At 35.5% G+C, this 22,055-nt stretch overlaps 1 protein-coding gene across 1 annotated transcript in view; it reads left to right on the plus strand.

Moving 5' to 3' along the window:
- LOC106742980 overlaps positions 1–19,627 on the plus strand; it is a 32,481-nt gene extending 12,854 nt beyond the window's left edge. Inside the window, exons 4-10 of the mRNA XM_014616401.1 lie at positions 242–357; positions 9,963–10,033; positions 14,748–14,954; positions 17,983–18,062; positions 18,137–18,418; positions 18,570–18,724; positions 18,860–19,627. Of these exons, the coding sequence (XP_014471887.1) occupies positions 242–357; positions 9,963–10,033; positions 14,748–14,954; positions 17,983–18,062; positions 18,137–18,418; positions 18,570–18,724; positions 18,860–19,056 (1,108 nt within the window). The 3' untranslated portion in view covers positions 19,057–19,627. The remainder of the gene's footprint in view (positions 1–241; positions 358–9,962; positions 10,034–14,747; positions 14,955–17,982; positions 18,063–18,136; positions 18,419–18,569; positions 18,725–18,859) is intronic.
- Positions 19,628–22,055: the final 2,428 nt, after the last annotated feature.

Raw genomic sequence — 22,055 nt, forward strand, 5'->3', positions numbered from 1 at the left:
TTACACAATTAACTCGACTCGGATCCGCAACGGTTTCGCGTCATTCGCCCGCACGATATATATTCGTGACTAATATTTCTCGGATCACCGATTGAAAAATCACGTAGCCAATCATCACGGTTACAGTCAATCAAACGTTCACATTGTTATTCGCTACTTTCCTTTCTTACGACGGATGATGCGGCCCGACAAATTCCGCTTGTCCGACCGATTTTTTTCCGATGATATACTTTTTAATTAGCTTCCAGGTGTGCGAAGCGTTCGGCCGTATCGCGCATGCATTGATCTGCTCGCAAGTAATAGAAAGGCGGAAATCTGTGAACGTGAGTCCAAGAGCCCCTTCTAACAAAGATGAAAGTAACCAGCAGTTCTTCGCGGCATCACGAGCAATTAGACCGCAAGATCGCTTAAGATGCAGCCGTCGCCCAGTCACTCCCTCTCCTCCACCTATCCTCTCTCCATCATTTTTCTCTCTCTTTTGCTTCATCTAACCAAAGCGTAGCTTTCTCAAGTTCTGGGTCAACGGGTCTGGCGGTGAGCTGCAACCGAAACGGGAATAAAAAGACGCCGGTTTGGTCAAGCCCAACCCGACTCGTTACTCCGAATACGTCTTGCACTCTCGGTACTCCAACATCTTTCACACGGTGTTCTTGTCCTGATCATTGACACCCTTTCTTTACTTGGTGCACGCACGCACGACATAGAATCTTGGTCACGAAGAAAGAGTACATCTCATACAAGCGAGCGAGCGAGTCTCCATAAGTATATCCGCTTTCGTTTAGGTTAATGCTATGCTGGGAAAAAAAATTAGATAAAAAATACTGCCTCAGATTTATGCGAATTTTGTTGCACGAACTGTAACTGAACTTGGTAAATATTTACATTAAGAGAAACACTTCAGAACGACTTTGATTTTGACATATATTGTTCTAAGCAACTTCCATTATAGAAATATCCGGCGGCAATTTTTTAAATAAAAATTATAAACAAAATAATGCACAAAAATATATGAAGAAATCAAAATTTATTATTCATTTATTTATTATTCATTCATTTATTTAATAGTTATAAGCAATCTTAACAAATCAACGTTATAAGCAAAGTAATAGTACACACAGAAATAATTCAGTTCTTTAATAATATATAATAATAATAATAATAATTTATAATGTTCCTGGCGTATCCCGTATTTTGGTATCTCACTGCGTAAGCTGCGCCACATCCTTTCAATTTTCTCTATATGTACGCCTGCGTCAGGATCAACAAAACTTTTACTATGATTAACCTTTCGATGGCATTAATTTTCATATTGTAAAACGCTGTCTGAGCGCGAGCGTGGAATAGCAGACAGTGCACCGGTCTATTATATTAGCGGTCTGGGGCTCGATACCGATAGAAACCAAAATATTTATGTTCGTGTCTCCTCTCGGAAAAAAGCGGCAACTTTACTAAGAGTATCTTTGCTAAGAGAACTTCTGTAAATAATATGCTGTTCAGAACTACGTTTAAACTGTAAGTTCTATATGTCTGTCTATAATCAACGTGCGCACCACAGACATATGAGAGAGGTCACCATGTCCGGATACAAACAATAGAACTGAGGGAAAGCGCTATAAGCCTTCCAATCATCAATATATAATGGTTTCCGGAAATATATATTTTTTTATTATAGGCAAAAGTGTTCTTGTTGTTCTGTTCAGGTACCAGATATATAAATACTCGTTTAGAATGCCTTTCTACATCTCCAAATACCCATTGTTTTTGCACTATTCTTTCAGTTATATTTCTTTTTCCCTATTTTTGCTTTGTTAATTTCGACAATTATTCCAGGACCACCAATTTGTATATTATTTTGGCGCAATCATAAATATAATAACTAAAAAATTATATTATATAATATAATTTTGTTAAAATTAATGATTCTATATTAATTTTATTATTTGTAAAATTTATTATTTGTAAAATGTATCTCACGACAAAAGTTAGTCCTGTCGATTACTGACTTGCTATTTATTTATAACTTATATTGAATAAATATTTGTCTTGGTGGACGCATCATAAGAAAATAACAAATAAAACAAACAAACAATTTTTACATGTTCTGTCGTAGCTTGAAGAGACCATATACCAGATAATGTACTGATACAAATATGACATATTTTTGCTTTGGTTTTCGTTTTATTATCTTCTTATAGTACTACCTGTTCGTAAAATGTATTATTGAAGAAGATGCATTATAATTTAATTTAATTTTTTTATTGCAATATGGACAAACAATAGCATTTCGAATAACTTTCTTTTCATATAAATATTTAATTAGATTTTCGTAATTATATATAAGATGTATAAAATTCTGAAACAATTTTGTAAAAGAAATTTTTACAGAACAGTTTGAAAGGCTCGAATGTACTAACTTATTTTGTTTATCGTCAAGTAATCTTCAATATTAAAGGCAGTATAGAAAATATATATTTGTAACATATATGTAAGGTGTCCCATTTTAATTGACCACCCCTGTTAACTTCGCAGGAAATAGTCAGATAAAAAAGTATTTTCTGCAAAAATTGTTTGGTTTGGAGGAGGACATCCGATAATAACATTGAACTTTACGTTACTGTTCAAGATCAAATGAAAGTCAACTTAAATTTTTTTTAGTGGAATAACCTACTTTTGACGCCAAAAATCGATAGAGGAGGAAATTTTACGTTAAAAACGTGGGATAACATGTGGGGTCCGATTGATCCAAGAGGATCTTATGAAGGTCACAATGGAGGTACAATGTTCTTTGTGACGAAATAATGAATTATAAGTAAGATCGTTTCTGATCCAGCCTAATTTAAGACCAGGAAATGACTTAGCCAGTCAAGACAATGTCTGGATCTCACGATCCAATCAAGGTAAGATCGGAGAATTACCCAGTAAAGGCAAGGTTTAAGCATTATCCAGTTAATAAAAACAATATCTGGGTTTGTATTTAATCACTTCAGATGTTCGAAAACAAATAAAACAAACAAACAATTTTTACATGTTCTGTCGTAGCTTGAAGAGACCATATACCAGATAATGTACTGATACAAATATGACATATTTTTGCTTTGGTTTTCGTTTTATTATCTTCCTATAGTACTACCTGTTCGTAAAATGTATTATTGAAGAAGATGCATTATAATTTAATTTAATTTTTTTATAGCAATATGGACAAACAATAGCATTTCGAATAACTTTCGGCCTCTCACTTGTATGCACAGGTACAGTCGACGCCGAAAATCGCACAAAACGTGTACAAATTGTACAAAAAGGATATATGCATTAATAGTTCTGCATGACTCTCTGATGCGGTCTTTCACATTCTTTAAAATCGTAGGCTCCTCGGAATAAATTTGACTTTTGATATAACTCCAAAGATAAAAATCTAGAGGCGTCAAGTCTGACAATATTGCAGGCCATTTTTGAACTCGGCTTCCCATCCCAATCCTATTAGGCAATCTATTAGGGAATCTTTTGTTTAAATATTCTTTAATGGCTCTATGACGGTGCTTCGTCTTGTTCAATCCATATTCGGTTGCACATGTCAACATGTTTCAAGACATCAAGCAGGTTATTTCTGAGAAATGTTAAGTAATTGGCCGCAGTGAAGTTTTCCCCACAGAAATATGAATCAACATTAACATTTATCAGAATGCCTGCTAAGACGTTAATAGAGCACTGCTTCTTGAAGTATTGGCCTTTTTGCCAATATGGATTAACAGCTGAATAATAATGGCAATTGTATTTATTAACGCCACTTCTGTAGCTGAATATGGCATCGTCTGAAAAAACCACTTCAGAAAAAAAAAAATTCCCTCGGATCTCGAGCCCAATTATTAAAACATAAACGGCGTTGGAAATTCCCCGTTTCCAATTGCTAGATTGGATGTGGTATGGATGGAAGTTGTAAGACTTAAGCACATGACTGATTTAGGTATGCTTTGTTACTTTTCTATTTGTCGCGTTGATACCCGTAGTTCTAAAAAAAGCAGTATCGAGAATACTCGTGGCTTTATCAATGTCCGATCTTCGGCATATTCGTCTAAGAGTGTCCTTTTGTGTCCTTTCATATAGTCTTTTAATTACACTCTTATTAGGACGACATCTATTTGGAAATATTTCGCATAAATTCTTTCAGCTAGCTATAACTATTCTAGGTCTTACCTAAAATTCTGGTTAGCCAGAATTACGAGACAATAGAAAATCTTAGTAAAAACTCTGGAAATATCGGAATCTAGGCAAGTGACGCTAGCAAATGAAAGACACAAGTTATAATTATTAGGTGCTTGAATTAATTCTCGCTGTTGACAAATAGAAGTCAGTAGTTATACTATTTCAACATGGCCGAAAATGACTCTTGATGTATATGAAAGTACTGTCAACAAGCTTTAACGATTAGTGTATGACATTAGATAAAGCACAAAAAACAACATTTTTGATTGCTTTAAAGATGTCGAGTTTTGTACCAAGAAAAGAGCACGGGAAGCACTACTTTTCTATTTTTATCTCAAGAAATCTGTTACTGAAAGTGAAGGCTTATGGAGAACATGATCCATTTGAAACAACTTGCAGAAATTGGTTTAGACGATTCAGAAACAATGATTATGACGTGAATGACAAAAAGCGCCTCGGTCAGCCGAAGAAGTTTGAAGATAGAGAATTGGAGGTATTACTGAAAGAAGATTCATGTCAGGCGCTCAAAAAGTTGTAAACATTAAATGTCGATGAGTCAACATTTAACAAACGTTTAAAAGCAATATGAATAATCCGGCAGCTAAGAAACTGGGTTTCATATAAAATTAAAGAAAGAGACATTGCTAAACGTTTAACCATTTGTGAATTGCTGCTTCAAAGACAAATATGAAAGTCGTGTTTAGATCGAATTGTGACTGGCGATGAAAAATGGATTCGTTGCGACAATACTAAGCGCAAGAAATCATGAGTCCTGATGAACCATCAACGACAAAACAAAATATTCATAGAAAGAAGGTCATGCTGTGCATTTGGTGGGATCAAGTCGGTGTAGTATATTGTAAACTACTGTAATCGAGTCAAACCATCAATGCTGAACGCTACCGACGACAATTACTCAATTTGAATCAAGCACTCAAGGAAAGACGCTCACAATACGCCAAAAGATATGACACAATTATTCTTCTCCGTGACAATGCTAGACCACATGTTGCAGCACCGGTGAAAGAAATTTTGAAGGCACTTGCACAGGATGTCTTACCTCACTTGCCTTATTCACCTGATATTGTTTCTTCAAATTATCATTTGTTTCAATCGATGCAGCATGGCCTTTCTGAGCAGCGCTTCAGTTTTTTCGAAGATATAAAAAAATGGCTCGATGACTCAATCACCTCGAAAGAACATGAATTCATCTACTGCGGAATCCATGTGTTATCCGAAAAGTGGGAAAAGGTTGTAGCTTCTGAAGGACTATACTTTGAATAAGATATAATGTACCGTTCTTTTAAAATAAATATAAGTTTTTGTAGCAACAAACAGCGAGAATTAATTCAAGCTCCTAATATACCATTCATATACTCATCAATTCTTCTTCTATTTTCCTGATTTATTAATTCCTTGAAGTAATTCGTCCATTTCCTGATAACTTGTCTTTCATCAGTTATTACTTTACATTCTTGGCTTGTGCATGCGCATAGGTTGAGCTTAAAACTTTCTTTAACCCTTTTTGTTCCTGAATAGAAATTTTTTATGTGTTTTGTTTGAACTTTAATCACCTTCAATTTCTGTCAATCTCTTATTAACTATTTTTTTTTCTTCTTCCTTTTGTAAATCTTATGAGCTGTTCTTCTTTCTTCTACATATTTTTGGTAAGTCTTGTTTCTTTGTAGCATCTTTTTTTATTGCTTTGTTTCTTTCGTTTGCCGCACTCTTATACTTGTCGTCAAAGCAATCATTGTTATGTTCCATTTTTCCCCAGCACTTCTTTGCTCGTTTCTATTACTATATTATTAAGTTACTCCCATCATTATTCTATGTTTCCATTTGTGCTAGCAAGCTTAGCTTGTTCATTCTTTCTTGGTATCGTATCCTTGTCTTTAGACCATGTATCAGTTTATGTGTGTTTCATTTAATTCTCTTTTGTTCTTTTTCTTTTTTTATATTAGTTATTTTGGATCTAAATACAATTCTTACCATAAAATTGTCAGAATCACCGTCTGATCCTCTGCAGGACCTTATATCTAGTATAAATATGGCGTGTCGCTTGTAAATCACATGGACTATCTGGTTATTCTGCTTGCTGCTTGATATCTTCGATGTAAATTTATATATTTTTTTATATTGAAAGCTTACGCTTTTAATCCATAGTCCGCTTTCAGTCGCGAGTTTACATAATATCGTGAGTTTCATTATGTAGTGAGTATTTATCTGCTATCTCTTCTACATATTCCTTTTTTCTTATTTTTAATCGTTAAAGTCTTTCGCTATGATGAATATATTATGTCGGTTTGTTTTCTCACGTAGTCCCATTAGTTTATTATAGAATTCATCCTTATCTTTGTCAGTGTTATCTTCAATGTAAGTATAGGCAAAAATTATTATGATCTTGTTGAATTTTCCTTTTATTCTCAGTCTTGCATTCACCGGTTCACACTCCATTACTGCTCCTTTTTCTCTTTTATCAACTATAAATCCTATTTCATGCTACCCTCTGTTGTCTTCGTAAACGCTGTGCATAACACTATATTTCTTCTTCTCTATTATTCCGGCCCCCTTCTATCTTATTTTTTGTATTACAATTATATCTATTTCACTAGTTCATTTGCTATTTATTGCATTTACTCAGCCAGCTTCATTGTATTTATCTTCCATGTTGCTACTCTCAAACCTCTGTGCTTTGGACTTTTCTTTGGTCGTCATAAGTTCCGTATATATACGTCTTGATTTCGTGGAAATATCTGTGATTCCATAATATATAGTTTTTTTTTACGTGGTAGGTTTCAGTCCATCGCCCAAATTTCCCTAGAAATGTTAAATCCCCTATTCATTCTAAATCCTCAACTTCTGCAGTGGTTTTTCGTTACCAAATTTTCGTTAAGAATTAACTAGTGCCACAGCTGGAAGATAGAATAGGGAATGGAGAATGAGAAGTCGCTTCATTTCCTTAGATCTGCAATTCGGTGCACTTCATTCTCTTTTTATCATACGGTGTCTGCCAAAAGTTACGGAACGGCTAATTATTTTAAACAATAACGATTAATAAAAATGTTTTGAATAAAAATTATAGGGTTTAAAAAAAGCTATCAGACATTAATAATTGTTTGGCCTTAGAATGACGTTGAAAAGCGTTATTAAAGACAGCGTAAAAATCTTAAGTAGAATTTTTATTTTTGCTACACATTTTTATAACTGAAGTTGAGACGTTTCCAAAACATTGGTAAAACACCTTTTTTAGAATAGGAAAATAATTATTTAGAATTATCTGAGTTACGGGGCTTGAAAGTTACATTACCGCCGACATTAGTATTACTCAAAGTGTACCGCATGGGGATTGCACGGTTGGATTTACATCTCTTGTGTGTGTGTGTGTGTGTGTTTGCGCGCTCGCGCGCGCGTGTGTGTGTGTGTGTTACAGAGATATGGATCCCACATTCACTCACACACAGCAGAGAGGGGTCGCGCCCTGGGGTCCTAATCTCTGCTGTCACACACACACACACACACACACAAACACACCCACACACATACAAAGAGGTGTAAATCCGACCGTGGAACATCCACGCGGTACACCGTGAGTAATGCTAATGCCGGCAGTATTGCAACTTTCAAGCCCCATAACTCGGAAAGATCTTATGGAAAAAAGATACGTAACAAGTATTTCGGAAACGACTCAATGTTAGCTATACGAATATGTATCGAAAAATAGAGGGTTCCATTTATAATTTTTACGACTTTAATAACGCCATTTATAATTTTTACGACTTTAATAATTTTAAGGTCAATCTAATGCCAAACAATTATCAGTGTGTGACAGCTTTTTTTAAACCATACGACTTTGTGCAAAACATTTTTTTAATTATTATTTTTTGAAATAATTAGATGTTTCAGAACTTTTAGCAGACACTGTATATCGAATGTTTGTATATAAAAAAGGCTGAATTCCTTTTTAAAGAATTGTACTAATAAACATATTGATAATTTGTTTAGGGCATTTGTTTGTGGCTCAAGTTCTATGTAAGAAGTTAATAAAAATGAATTATAAATATTGATATTTTATATTAAGTGTACAACTTTGCTCTCGCGGATTTTTTTTAATTTGAGGCCTTATTGTAAAAAAAATGAAGATAAAGTTATGACTCAAAGTATTGTCCATCACTGGCCACTACTTTCTCCCATCTTTTGGGCAATGCACGAATCCCGCGTCGAAAAAACTGGTCATCTTTTGAGGTAATCCACGAATCTATCCATTTTCCGACTTCTTCATAAGACTGGAAGTGTTCCAGCTCAGCCAGGCCGTATGCCATTGATCGGAACAAGTGATAATCCGAAGGTGCAACGTCTGGAGAGTACGGCGGGTGGGATAGGACTTCCCATTTCAACGTTTCTAAGTATGTCTTGACCACTTTTGCAACATGGGTCGAGCATTGTCATGCTGCAAAATCACTTTCTCGTGTCTCTCGGCGTAGTGCGGCCGCTTGTCTTTCAATGCTCGGCTCAAACGCATCAATTGAGTTCGATACCGATCGCCTGTGATTGTTTCAGTTGGTTTCAATAGCTCGTAATACACTACNAGGCACTTCGAAATGGCTTGTTGAGTCACTTTCAATGATTGTGCCAGTTCTTTCTGAGTTCGACACCAGTTTTCATCAAGTAATGCCTCCAATTCAGCATCTTCAAAAATCTTTCCTCTTCCACCACTATGCCGGTTTTCGACGTGAAAATCACCGTTCGTGAAGCGTTGAAATCACTCACGACACGTTCTTTCACTAATAGCGATCTCACTATAGGTATTTGAGAGTATTTGATAAGCCTCAGCCGCAGATTTCTTCATATTGAAGCAGAAAAGTAAAACCTTCCGCAAATGACGAGAATTCGGCTCGTAAACTGACATCTTCAATCGACGATAACTTTATGGTACAGATACAAATCGACTAATGTAACTATTAGGTTATGTTGACAGATGCCCAAGTTAATTGTATGACGTATATGATCTATTTACTTTGACCACTAAGTTCCACTAAAGCCATCTATAGGAAAACGGCGGGAGCAAAGTTGTTCACCTAATATTATAGGAATTCTAGTTTGTTGACTCGCACGGCAGAGTCTATCAAGCATTAAGCAAAGTCCGGCTTCCGAAGGCATTCGGCAATATTGTAGTGAAATATTGTGTGTAGGAATAAAATTTTAGATCATAATATATGTTTGTTTTTAAATCATAGCACATGTTTTGATCTATCGGATTTTGCGCCGTTAGACGCATTCAAATGTATTGAGATTCAGTCTCTGAGCACAGATGTTTTCAAACACTTAAAGAGACTTCACATCTATGTATAAGAATACATAATAACAAAGAAAACATTGAGATATCTCTTGAGCCATTGGGAGATAGTTTAAAATCTATTATAACGAAATAATATGAAATTATAAACGAAATAGATCAAGCGCTTTCACTTTTGTCCGCCAGTCGATTGCACGCAAACGATCCTTGTCTCATACATTAAATAAATAACTTATAAAAGAAAGTTCAATGCTCCTGATTTCACATAATTTGGACATTCTGATAGGATTTTATGCGACATCTAGAAAAATTGTAAAGAATTTCTCTAAGTAAGGTCAATTATTTTATTCAATATAGCGCATTATATTAGTTACACAATCATCTCTGATGTATTTTTATGTTAATCGTGACTCTCGCGAATCTAATTAGCGACTAAGGCGTATTAAAGACTATCATCTGTTTTCAGAAGATGTTCAAACGGATCCCAATCAGAATGGAATCCATTATTCGAATGGGCAACGTATCATTGCGGAGAAGGTAATTAATACATCATAGTTCAAACATACTAGAAGTTATTTAATAATTATTTTTTGACTGTAGTATCATGCTGCAATCAATTATTTACGAAAGAATCTTCAAACAAACAAAATCATCAACGATTATTTCCAGTTCTAGTAAAAAGTTGTTCAGCTCGATTCAAAATTATTATGCAGTAATTAAAAACTGGTAAAATTTATTGTTTTTTCTTCCTCTTCTTCTCTCTGTATTGTTTTTACTACTTCGTTTATGTGTATTGTTACGCCCGTGTCTTGATACCCGCGCTTTTAGCGCCTGAACATATAGCTGATTCTCTTGGCAACGAGTCGTAAACAACAGATGATCAGCGTTGACGGATAAACAACGGGTTAAAGAGATTCTCTCTGGGGCGATTGAGTCGTTGTGACGTGTGCGACGGTCTTTAACGAAAGAGAGCTTGAGCCTGCGAGTTACGTGTGCTTCCTTGTAAATAGCAAATAAAGTTGAAGTTGTTTTCTTTTTAACGTTGTCTCGTTTTATTTCCCCGCGCGAGCGTAACAATATACTGATGGAACTGGAATGGTAGGTCCTCCCTCACTCAGTGCATTCTCCGGACCATGCTCCAACTGATTAATATTTGTTTCGGTCGATGCAAAACGCCTTAGAAGATATACCCTTCCATAATTACAAGGAAATCCAAAAATAGATACATGAGTGAATAGCGTCAAAAAACAGTGCATTCCTTCGAGGTGGGATTCAGCTATTACCAGAGAGGTGCAAGAAAGTACGAGGGTTGATCCAGAAATAAAGTTCCTATCAATTTTAAAAATAGACAACCTTGTTTATTTTCATAGAAATTTACATCGTTAGAAAGATGAAACTTTGCTCTATTTTTCTACATAATCGTCATCTTTTTCTACGCATTTTTGTAGACAGTGCTCCAATTTCTGTATCCCAATGTCGTATCACTCCGCCGCCAACCCCTTGAGGAAGCGTTTCACCTCTTCTTTGACTTCATCGTCGCTCCGGAAGCGTTGGCCACCCAAGTGTTCCTTTAACTTGGGGAATAAGTGATAATCACTAGGCGCGAGGTCCGGACTGTAAAGTGGGTGGGGCATGACCGTCCATCCTAAGTGTGTCAAAAGTTCCTGGGTTTGACGAGAGACATGAGGTCGTGCGTTGTCGTGAAGAAGCGTTACACCGGCTGTCAGTCGTTCTTGCCGGCGGTTCTGGATAGCTCGCCTGAGTTTTCTCAGTGTTGCACGGAGCGACGATGAAGTCAAAGAAGAGGTGAAACGCTTCCTCAACGGGTTGGCGGCGAAGTTCTACGACATTGGGATACAGAAATTGAAGCGCTGTCTACAAAAATGCGTAGAAAAAGATGGCGATTATGTAGAAAAATAGAGCAAAGTTTCATCTTTCCAACGATGTAAATTTCTATGAGAATAAACAATGTTGTCTATTTGTAAAATTGATGGGAACCTTATTTCTGGATCAACCCTCGTAGTAACATCCGAGTGAAAATACGAGGGTGGATCAAATATAAACAAACATTTTTAAATTGCTCGCTCGTCGGCATGAGGGGTCTGCAACGTTTTGGACAGTGGAGGGTGGTCACGCGGAAGGCGAGTAATAACGTTGGCACGCCACGTGTTTTTTACTCTCAGCAATAATCACTATGAGCGAGAAAGAGGTATACCCCGCAGTTACACAACATTTTATTATTAAGTTTCTCGTCAACGAAAATGTAAATGCTGTTGAAATTCGGCGCCGTTTACTCCCACAGTTCGGGGAAAGAACTTTTTCTTGGGCTCGAGTGAAGCAGTGGTGTGACAAATTTAAGAAAGGACGGGAGCGTATCGAAAACATTGCCCACCCGCGCCGTCCCTGCACCAGAATTACAGCGCAGAACACCGAGGTTGTTCGAGGACTCATTGAAGGCGATCGGCACTTAACTGTTCTTGAAATCTTTCAGGAACTTTAGTTCGAGCTGCCTATTGGTCAAAAAGGCGCGGCATTCCGATTAGAAGTTTGTTGCTTCTCCATGACAACGCCAGACCCCACACCGCAGCAGTAACACAACAAAAATTGGCTGATATGTTCTGGGCTGTCCTAGAACATCCTCCCTACAGCCCAGACCTGTCGCTGTGCGACTTCCATATGTTTGGATCACTTAAAGAAGCTCTTGGTGGACAGCGCTTCACAACGAACGAGGAGGTGCAGCAGTTTGTGTGCAATTGGTTTGATACACGCCCGCGAACTGTTTATGTACCGGGATTAAAAAATTACCAGACCGTTGGAGGAAATGTATAGATAAGATGGGGAACTATGTAGAAAAATAAGAGTAATGTAGATTAGAATTGATTTTGAAAAATATATGGTTTTTTTTGCAAAAGGCTTTATATTTGATCCACCCTCGTATTTTGATTAAGATAACACAACAAATTTTTAACAAATAAATGCTTAAATAACAAAAAAGAACAACGGATTTCAATGTAACCACCTAATATATGTTACAATTAAATAATGTAAGTATTAAATAAAACTCGAGCGTGAGCGTGGTATGGTAGATTGCGCATTAGTCTACTATAGGTCCCGTGTTCGCTCTCCGGCATAAACCAAAAAATTTTCACACGCTCGTAGCTTCTTTTCGGTGGCCCGGCAAACCACCAAAGAGTAATCTCTTGCCAAGAAAAAAAACTTCTCTCCAACTTTGCCGTTCGGAACCGGCGTTAAACTGTAGGTCCCATATGCATGTATACGATCTGTGTGCCCAGGTTCCTTAGGGCTAATAACCCACGTGGAGCGAAAAAGCATCTATTCAGAGACAAATAAAATACCCCGACGCTTAGCGGCACAATGAGGAAGAATAAGAAGGAATAAAAGTCACAAACTCCATTATTATCTGTTTTCATGTCCATCTTCTCCCATATACATGTATACGTACATTTAAATGTTGTGTAACAAAATCTTTTCATTTAATTTTTTTTTTCATTTCTTTTTTAATACGTTGACTGCCAACTACGAGATATCTCGTAAGTTGTTTACTTGTCCAGGACGCCAACTACGAGTTATCTCGTCGCTTCATTACTTGATTAAATCAAATTGGCTTCTTAGACCAGAATCGTGAAAAGTTCCGTGGCAGTCAACGTGTTAACATTATTATCTTTTATTATTAAATAACAACGTGTCATTATCAGATACATTTTATTTATTACAAAATATTAATAGATATTAATAATTTTTACCTTTTTCTAGGTTACCAAACTTCTTGCAAATCTTTTTAAACTGATAATATTTATTCAATAAGATAATATAATGTTATATATGGTTAAAACTTCTTCATATCTGTAAACACGTTTTTCTATAAAGATTGTGCAAAAGACCAAGAAATATTTCTTCACAAAACTGTAACAAAATAATGATATAACAAAAGGCAAATAATCAAAAAAGTATATAAAAAATTATTAATATTAAAAGAAATTTGAAACACACACCTAGTGATATGCACTAATAAACTTTGCACTTGCAACGGCTACAAATAACTTTATGGTTATATGGGGATATTTCCTCCTATTTTAAAAAAATTCCATATGTCGGAAAATCATATCATTACACATGGTTGAATTTGGCTTAGAATATATTTTTTTCTTGTAGAAAAAAAATTTTTATATTATAAAAAAATTGTTGAGTAGTAGGGTATGTTGACAATTATAACATTTTCCTAATATCTGATTTCAAATATCTGATACCATTACAAAATATTAATAAAATCATTTAATTTTTGTTTAGAAAATTGTTTTCTATTTCTTACACTTTTGACAATGCATGCTCCTAAAAAAAAAAACGATAGTTTTTAAATGAGTATTTTAAAAGTCCGTCTAGGCGCGTGTATAAAAATATTTGTCTCCTATTTTGGTTTGAATTACAATGCATTTCAGGCTCATTTCCATCGAAGGATACAGAGTTGATGTTCCTTGTTAGTGTCAGACAGAGAATTTCATTAAGTCCTGGCGGGATGTTATGAAGACGGTATACCGTGGGTGATATTTACAAGAGGACAACCAGGATCGTTTACTTCGATTTGGACGAGATTGGTACATGTTGTATTACTATTCTTTCACGAATCAATTATAAAATGATCAGATGCAACTCTCAAGCATTTGTAAGAAAAATACGTTTAATTTATTCACTATAAAATTGATTTTTATATATAGATTTACAACAATGATTGTCAACTATCAGCTGTACCGATCAGCTGTAACCGAAAGCGTAATGCGTCTAAGAGGATGAGATAATGCCTGTTATATATTCGATATTTTCTTGTTAAAAATATGTTGCGTGATCACATGCAACATGCATGTAAATGCATAATGAAAGAAAACGAAAAAAAAACTCGAACTTGCAACACGCAACATTTCGTCTTTCTCTGTCGCCTTATGCTCTCGATTATTAGTTTATCATCGTCGCTTTAAGTTGATACATAAGCATCAAGGAAAACTTGAAACACAGTTTTCTCGCGAATGCTTGAGAATTGCATCTAATTATTTTATTATGAGATCATTACATAATAAATCACATTGATTTGTGAGAGAGTAGCACTACAACAAATACTAACATTGTCCAAATCAGAGGGAACAAATCCTGATGGTCCTTTAGTTAGAAGTCACGCTTGATTCATCATTATGTTAAGGAAGCGAAACGTATTATGATTTTTCATACTGTGATTTTTCAGTATGCGGAGCCCGAAGTCCTCGACATTAATGCACTCAACAACACTAAGAGAACTGATCGGGAGGTGCTGTTCTTCAATCGCGTGCCGAAAGTTGGTTCCCAGACATTTATGGAGCTGCTAAGAAGGCTGTCGATAAGGAACATGTTTTCGTTTAATAGGGACCGCGTTCAGCGAGTCGAGACGATACGTCTCGCGCCTATCGAGCAGGTAAGGCGACCTCCGGAAAAAACCCATTTAATTACCATCAAATGCGCGGTGGCAGCCGCTAGTGTAGTTATCCGTTTTATTTACAATCCCGTTGCCCGGGCCCTATAAAATGATAGAAAAATCGGATGATATGGTTGATCAAGTGATTCGCGCGTTAACGGTTCTAACTTTCTCGTCTCTTTCGGTGTGTGGCTCATTTCCGTCTCAATGATATGGCGGGGGAGGAAACGCAGATGACGTTACCTTTGAGTAAAAACTAGTTATTTAATACAGGGATAGAGTTAAATACGAGAGAAATGATGATTGGAAGAAGAGTACTTACTGCTTTTGAAATTCGTGAAATTCAAAGTTCAAATTAATATCATTTCAGCAAAATATTTGCCTTTCTCACTTTAAAGATTTTGTTGGTAAATATGAAATTAACAATTCGAAGTGAAGGGGAATGTATAGGGCAAAAATGAAAATTTGCGTAAGTGATTGTTTTAAATATAAAAAATAAACACAAAAATTCTTTGATTTAAAGGAGTTCTTGGGTTATTTAAGTGCTTTAATATTTACAATGATTTTTTTTTTATACCAGCAATTGTTTTTTACAGAACAACCTTTAAAATTTAATCATGCTGTTCGCGATTTTTCTCTATCTACATGCCCTTGTTTTCAAGTTATAAAAATAGATGTTTAATTAAGATTGTAATGAAATCAACTTTACATATGGTTTGTGGATATCAAAAATATAATAGTAATATATATATTAGAAATGGCCAGTATTTAGTAGAGTATTATTGTTGCTTTAGATTCTTTTTAAAAATAACGCGTCCGTATGTTGGAGAAATATTATATTTGAATGTTTTTTGTCATAGCATATAAGGATGCATTTTTTGAAAATTTGAATACAAAACTAGTTCATCCTTATTATCAAATTATTTCTTTGATTGCGAAGCCGTGTGCTTGGAATACAGGAGAAACAATCGTAATATACTGTTGGTCATAAGACGGGAGAACAGTTTTTTTTATTGGGTTGGCAAATAAGTTCGTTCGGTTTTTTGAATGGTATAAAATACAATTTATTTAATATACAAAATATATACTAATCAATAACGTATTGACCATTCTTTTCTATGACTTCTTGCCATCTTTTTACCAATTCCATAATCCCACATTCATAAAACGTCTAAGGTTTACCGGCAAAAAACTAATCCAGTTGCGTTTTAACAGCTTTATTATTAGCAAAGTTTTTCCCGTTCAGAGAATTTTGCAGCTACCGGAACAAATGATAATCAGAGGGTGCCAGGTCCGGTGAATAAGGAGGGTGAGGCAAAACATCCCAGCCAAGCCTTAACAATTTGTTCCGAGTAGTTAATGGAATATGGGGTCTGGCATTGTCGTGGTGGAAAACGACTCCCTTTCGATTTGCCAATTCTGGAAGTTTCGAACATATTGCTTGATTCAATTTCGTTAATTGGGAGCAATATACAGTTGAATCGATCGTTCTGTCTGATGATAAGAGCTCATAATAAATGATACCTTTATAATCCCACCACACTGAGAGCATAATTTTCTTCGGGTGCGATACTGCCTTCGAGGTTGTTTGTGGTGGTTCACTGCTGCTTCCCCATGATCTTTCACGTACTACGTTATCGTAGACGATCCACTTTTCATCTCCCTTAACCAACCGTTTAAAAAATGGATCGTTTTCTTGGCGTTTCAGCAGCGCGTCGCAGATGGAAATGCGAGCGGTTAAGTTGGCCTCGGTCAATTCGTGCGGCACCCAAACATTGAGGCGAGAAATGTATCCCAACTAACGCAAATGGTTTTCTACACTTGTGTGGGATATATTAAGTGTTGTAGCAATCTCTCGTACTGTTTGCGATGGATTTTTGTCGACGGTATTCTTTATTAAAGCTGAATCAATCTCTGCTGGACGATCAGAACGGAACGCGTCACTAACATCAAAATCTCCAGAACGGAATTTGGCAAACCATTTTTAACACACACGTTCTGTTAACCCGTTAACGCGCAAAAGACGTAATTTGGACGCTCAAGTTTGAATTAATACCATGTAATGTATTCGATTGAAAAATGATTGAAAACCACTGTACCCTATGTTTTCGAGGGTGCTCTTTCGAATGGTGATGGTGAAGAAAATTAAAAAAATTTTTCAACCACGAGAAAATTGATAATAAAAAAAAATTGTGATTTTTTTATATTTTTTATTTTTTTAAACGACTTTTTCGTACTCTATACATTTTTTATGTGCCTAAAACTAGAAAATCTTGCGTCCATGGCATTTGAACTTCAAAATGGTATAATTAGATATGTCTGAAAAATTTTTTGGTGAAGCACAATGGCGGCTGAAAGAAGAACTTTCTTTCTTAAATTTGACGAATTTTTATCTCAAAAATTATAAATTTTATCGAAAAATTCCTAAGAACAAAAATGTCTTAGACGTAGTCAAGGAACACTCTCAAATTTTTTCAGAATTTTCCGAGGCAATTTTTGATTTTGTAGAAAATACGGAAATATAATTTTCCAAAAATGTCTAAAAAAATGTCGAAAAAATTTTTGAGTGTTCCTTGACTAATTCTAAGACATTTTTGTTCTGAGAATTTTTTCGCTAATGTTTATAGTTTTCGAGATAAAAATTCGTCAATTTAAAAAAAAATTTCTTTTGAAAAAGTATTAAATATTCATAAAAGTAACAGAGATAAAAAAAATTAATTGTATAAAATTTCATTGTTTGAAAATTTATTGCAATCTCTACGAATTCTTTGTCTTAAAAATAATTGAGTTGAATTAGATTATTCTTATTTAAAAACTAAATCTAAAAATTTAATGAGAAATTATTCTTATTTAAAGGCTAAAACAACAATAGTATGTGTGTCCAGAATTAGGGACGTTTAAATATTGGTTTAGATTTGTCCAGATATTAGTACTTCATATTTTAAATACTGTTTAGAATTTCATTTTCCCGATGTAATTTCATCCACGATTCGTAGATTTAATGCTTCGACTTCTTTTATATTCGTAGCTCCAGCTCGCTAGGATGGTCAGCAGTTACTCAGAACCATCTGTCTACGTAAAGCATGTCTGCTTCACTAACTTCACAGAGTGAGTACCACGGGACAATTGCAATTTGGATAATTGCTACATCATTTTCTACTTTCCTCTGTCTTCGTCGTCAGATTCCATCTGCCGGAACCAATTTACATCAACATAGTCCGTGATCCTGTGGAGAGGGTCATATCCTGGTATTATTACGTAAGAGCACCATGGTATTATGTGGAGAGGAAGCAGATCTTTCCGGATTTGCCATTGCCCGATCCAAATTGGCTCAAGAAGGATTTCGAGACGTGCGTTCTCAAGGGCGACCGTGAATGTAGATACTTGCAAGGTGAGATCCACGAGGGCATTGGTGATCATCGTAGACAAACGCTTTTTTTCTGTGGACACAGCGAAAAATGCACGTAAGTATGAATTTTTGTCATAAATTTTAACAACAAATTTTTTAACAACAAAGAGTTCCGCTTGCAGTTTGCAATAATATTTGAACAATATAATTACGAAACACACGAAGAACTTGATATATTATTAAGGCATATATCTTTCTTTCCAAAGTCCTTTTAATACTATGGGTGCTCTGGAACGTGCGAAGTTGGCAGTAGAGAAGCATTACGCTGTAGTTGGTGTTTTGGAGGACATGAATACGACTCTCACAGTACTGGAAAACTATATACCGCGATTTTTCCAAGGAGCTACTGACGTTTATTATGGTAAACAATCAGTTAATTTTTTGTTTATTTTAAAATCACATTATTATGATTATTATTGTCATTATTGTTGTTATTATTATTGTTCATGTTGTTACTGTTATTTTTATTATTATTTCATACTAAATTTCTTTTTAGACCAAGTAAATTCTTTCACGAGGATCAATAGAAATTTCTTCAAACCACCAGTTAGCGAAGAAGTGAAAGACCTGGTGCGCGGCAATTTCACCCGTGAAGTCGAATTTTACCAATTCTGTAAGCAACGACTCTACAGACAACATAGAGCTCTAAAGTTGACTTCCACCGCCACTCCGTCCACGAACAACCATCTTTAAAGAAAGAAAATATCGTTGATCTATTATTGTGCAAAACTATTTATATGAAATATTTTTTTGTAGTGATTATACTGTAACAATATCGTGACATCGAAGGTAATCGTTCTCCTGAATGTATAACCTTATCATTCAGCGAAACGTTTCTAAAGTTACGGAGAGACAAGAGCCAACGAGAACATAAGAAGATTCGACGTTTTAAATTGAAGTTATTGTGACGTGGATGCACTGCGCAATCCAAAAATAGAGACGCTTTCGATGAGCGGTGAACAGTTTCAAGCAAACGCGTTACGTTGTTATTTTTTTTTAATGGACGTCTGTGTAAACCTGCCTATGTAAACCGTGAATGTGGGGAGGATTCTGAAGTCTTTAGGAGAATATTTTACGATAAGTATAATATATTAATAGTATTTGCGATAACTTTTTCATTCTGTCGGCGATGGAAGCAATTTCGCAAATACTGTAAAACTACCACGCTTTTCATCACAAGTACTTATAATTACACGGAAAAATATACAATGTTATCGTAGAACATCGCTTTGTAAAACAAAATGTTAAACACGTTTATATTTTTATCGACTTTACAATCATTTAAAATAAAATGCTGCCATTTTAGAGAAGAAACGTCTACTTTAGTTTCCTTACCTATTAATTTACTTATTTTTCTCACTTAACTTGTTATTGAGCGGTATAATATTATTCGACTTGCAGTTTGGAAATATTGCTGAAAAATAAAAAATAAAATATCTTTTGTTACATCGTTAAGTTGTTAATTAATAGATATAAAAGCCCCATCGAATTGCTGTTGTGTGAGTCTATAAGCGATATTTTCAAAATATCTAAATACGTAATATGTAGATATTTGCAAATTACATTTGTGTTAGAGTTTGCCTTAGAAAGCAGTTTGCTTTTATTGTTGCTTTAATCGATTGCTTTGGCTGAATCAAAAAAACAAAGGGAATACAGTAAGCTTAGAACGTTTATATGACGAAATAAAGCGCATCATTAAGTAATCAAACAGAATTCAAATTAGACTGGTCATGAAATAAAAATGCAATCGAAAATAAGTCGAAGAACGCAGTTTGAACATTATTATAATTTTTCTTAACATTTTCGTTTCTAGTAGGACATATTTAACGGGTCAGAAATCTACTTAAAAATAAATTGTTTGAGATTTTGTAAATGATTATGAAACATTTTAATGCATATATTGTACGAGGTCTGTTCAAAAAGTATCGCGAATTTTGAATTTCCACTGGTTACGTATATTCGATTTTCGATTTTTTTGTGGCATTATGTTGGTACTCATGTCCCTCACTTATGCCGACAAGTTCGGCCATTTTGAATATTCAGTTTATCTTTGACAGCTGTTTTGTTTGGACGTGTTTTGGCTCGTCTTCGATTTTTGCCTATTCCAAAAAATGGATCAAAGAATCTGTATCAAATTTTGTGTGAAAAACAAAATTAAGTGCGCGGACGCATTCCGAATGTTGACTGTGGCATATGGTGAAGCTACCTTGGACCGAAGCAACGTTTATCGGTGGTACAAAATGTTCTCAGAGGGCCGCAAAGATGTGAACGACGAAGAGCGTGCCGGACGCCCGAGCACGTCAACAACAGACGAAAACATTGATGAAGTGAAGAAAATAGTATTGGCCAATCGTCGAATCACCGTTAGAGAAGTTGCTGAGGACCTAAGCATATCGATTGGCTCGTGCCATTCGATTTTTACTAATGATTTGGGCATGAGACGGGTCGCCGCGAAATTCGTACCAAAATTGCTCAATTTTGACCAAAAACAGCATCGCATTAACATTGCTGGGGAGCTGTTGGACTCTGTCCGCGACGACCCAAATTTGCTCCAGAGGGTCATAACTGGTGACGAATCATGGGTTTTGACGTTATGGTTATGACGTGGAAACCAAAGCTCAATCATCCCAATGGAAGCTGCCGCACGAGCCAAGACCGAAAAAAGCGCGCCAAGTTCAGTCGAATGTGAAGGTTTTGCTTACAGATTTCTTCGATTGCAGGGGCGTGGTGCATCATGAGTTCTTGCCACAGGGTAGAACGGTCAATAAGGAATATTACCTGCAAGTTATGCGCAATTTGCGCGAAGCAATCCGCCAGAAACTCCCGGATTTGTGGAAGAACAAAATTTGGCTCTTGCACCATGATAACGCCCCTGCTCACACATCGTTGCTTGTGCGCGAATTTTTGGCCAAAATCAACACACTAATGATGCCGCAGCCACCGTGTTCCCCAGACCTGGCCCCCTGTGACTTTTTCTTGTTCCCGAAACTGAAGAGGCACATGAAAGGACGACGCTACGCTACGATTGAGGAGATAAAGACGGCATCAAAGGAAGAACAGAACAAGATCACAAAAAATGATTTTTTGAAGTGCTTCGAGGATTGGAAAAAACGTTGGCACAAGTGTATAATATCTGATGGGGATTACTTTGAAGGAGACAAAATAGATATTCATGAATAAATAAATAATTTTTGAAAAAACACAAAATTCGCGATACTTTTTGAACAGACCTCGTANAACAGACAGAATCGTATATACTATTTGTATAATTCCAACTATGCTGTAAATCAACTGTCATTACTTGAATATTAAAATATAAATAAAACATTAGGTAGTAAAAAGTAACACAAGTAGGTAGTAAAAGTAAATTGTTTCAAGATATTAACTTCTTTTCAATTAATTTTACATTCGACGTTTCTTCATAAAATATAATTTAGATGAATTTATAACATCATGTAACATATCATTTTCATTGTTACAAAAAAGTTTAATATGTTCTAAAAAGATGATATTTCATCTGAATATGCTTGCAATTTATTACCTCCTGGATGTTTTCTCTTACAAAACATAAACACATGTGTTGCTCCGTAGTCTTCTAAACATCAAGAACTGTCCTATCACGTGGTCATGGTGAAACAAAAATTATATTATTAGGACGATTGATCAATTCAAATGGACCAAGATATATTTCA

Source organism: Dinoponera quadriceps, unplaced genomic scaffold (genome assembly GCF_001313825.1).
Source record: "Dinoponera quadriceps isolate SergipeBrazil2010 unplaced genomic scaffold, ASM131382v1 scaffold990, whole genome shotgun sequence".
Classification (NCBI taxonomy): Eukaryota; Metazoa; Arthropoda; class Insecta; order Hymenoptera; family Formicidae; genus Dinoponera; species Dinoponera quadriceps.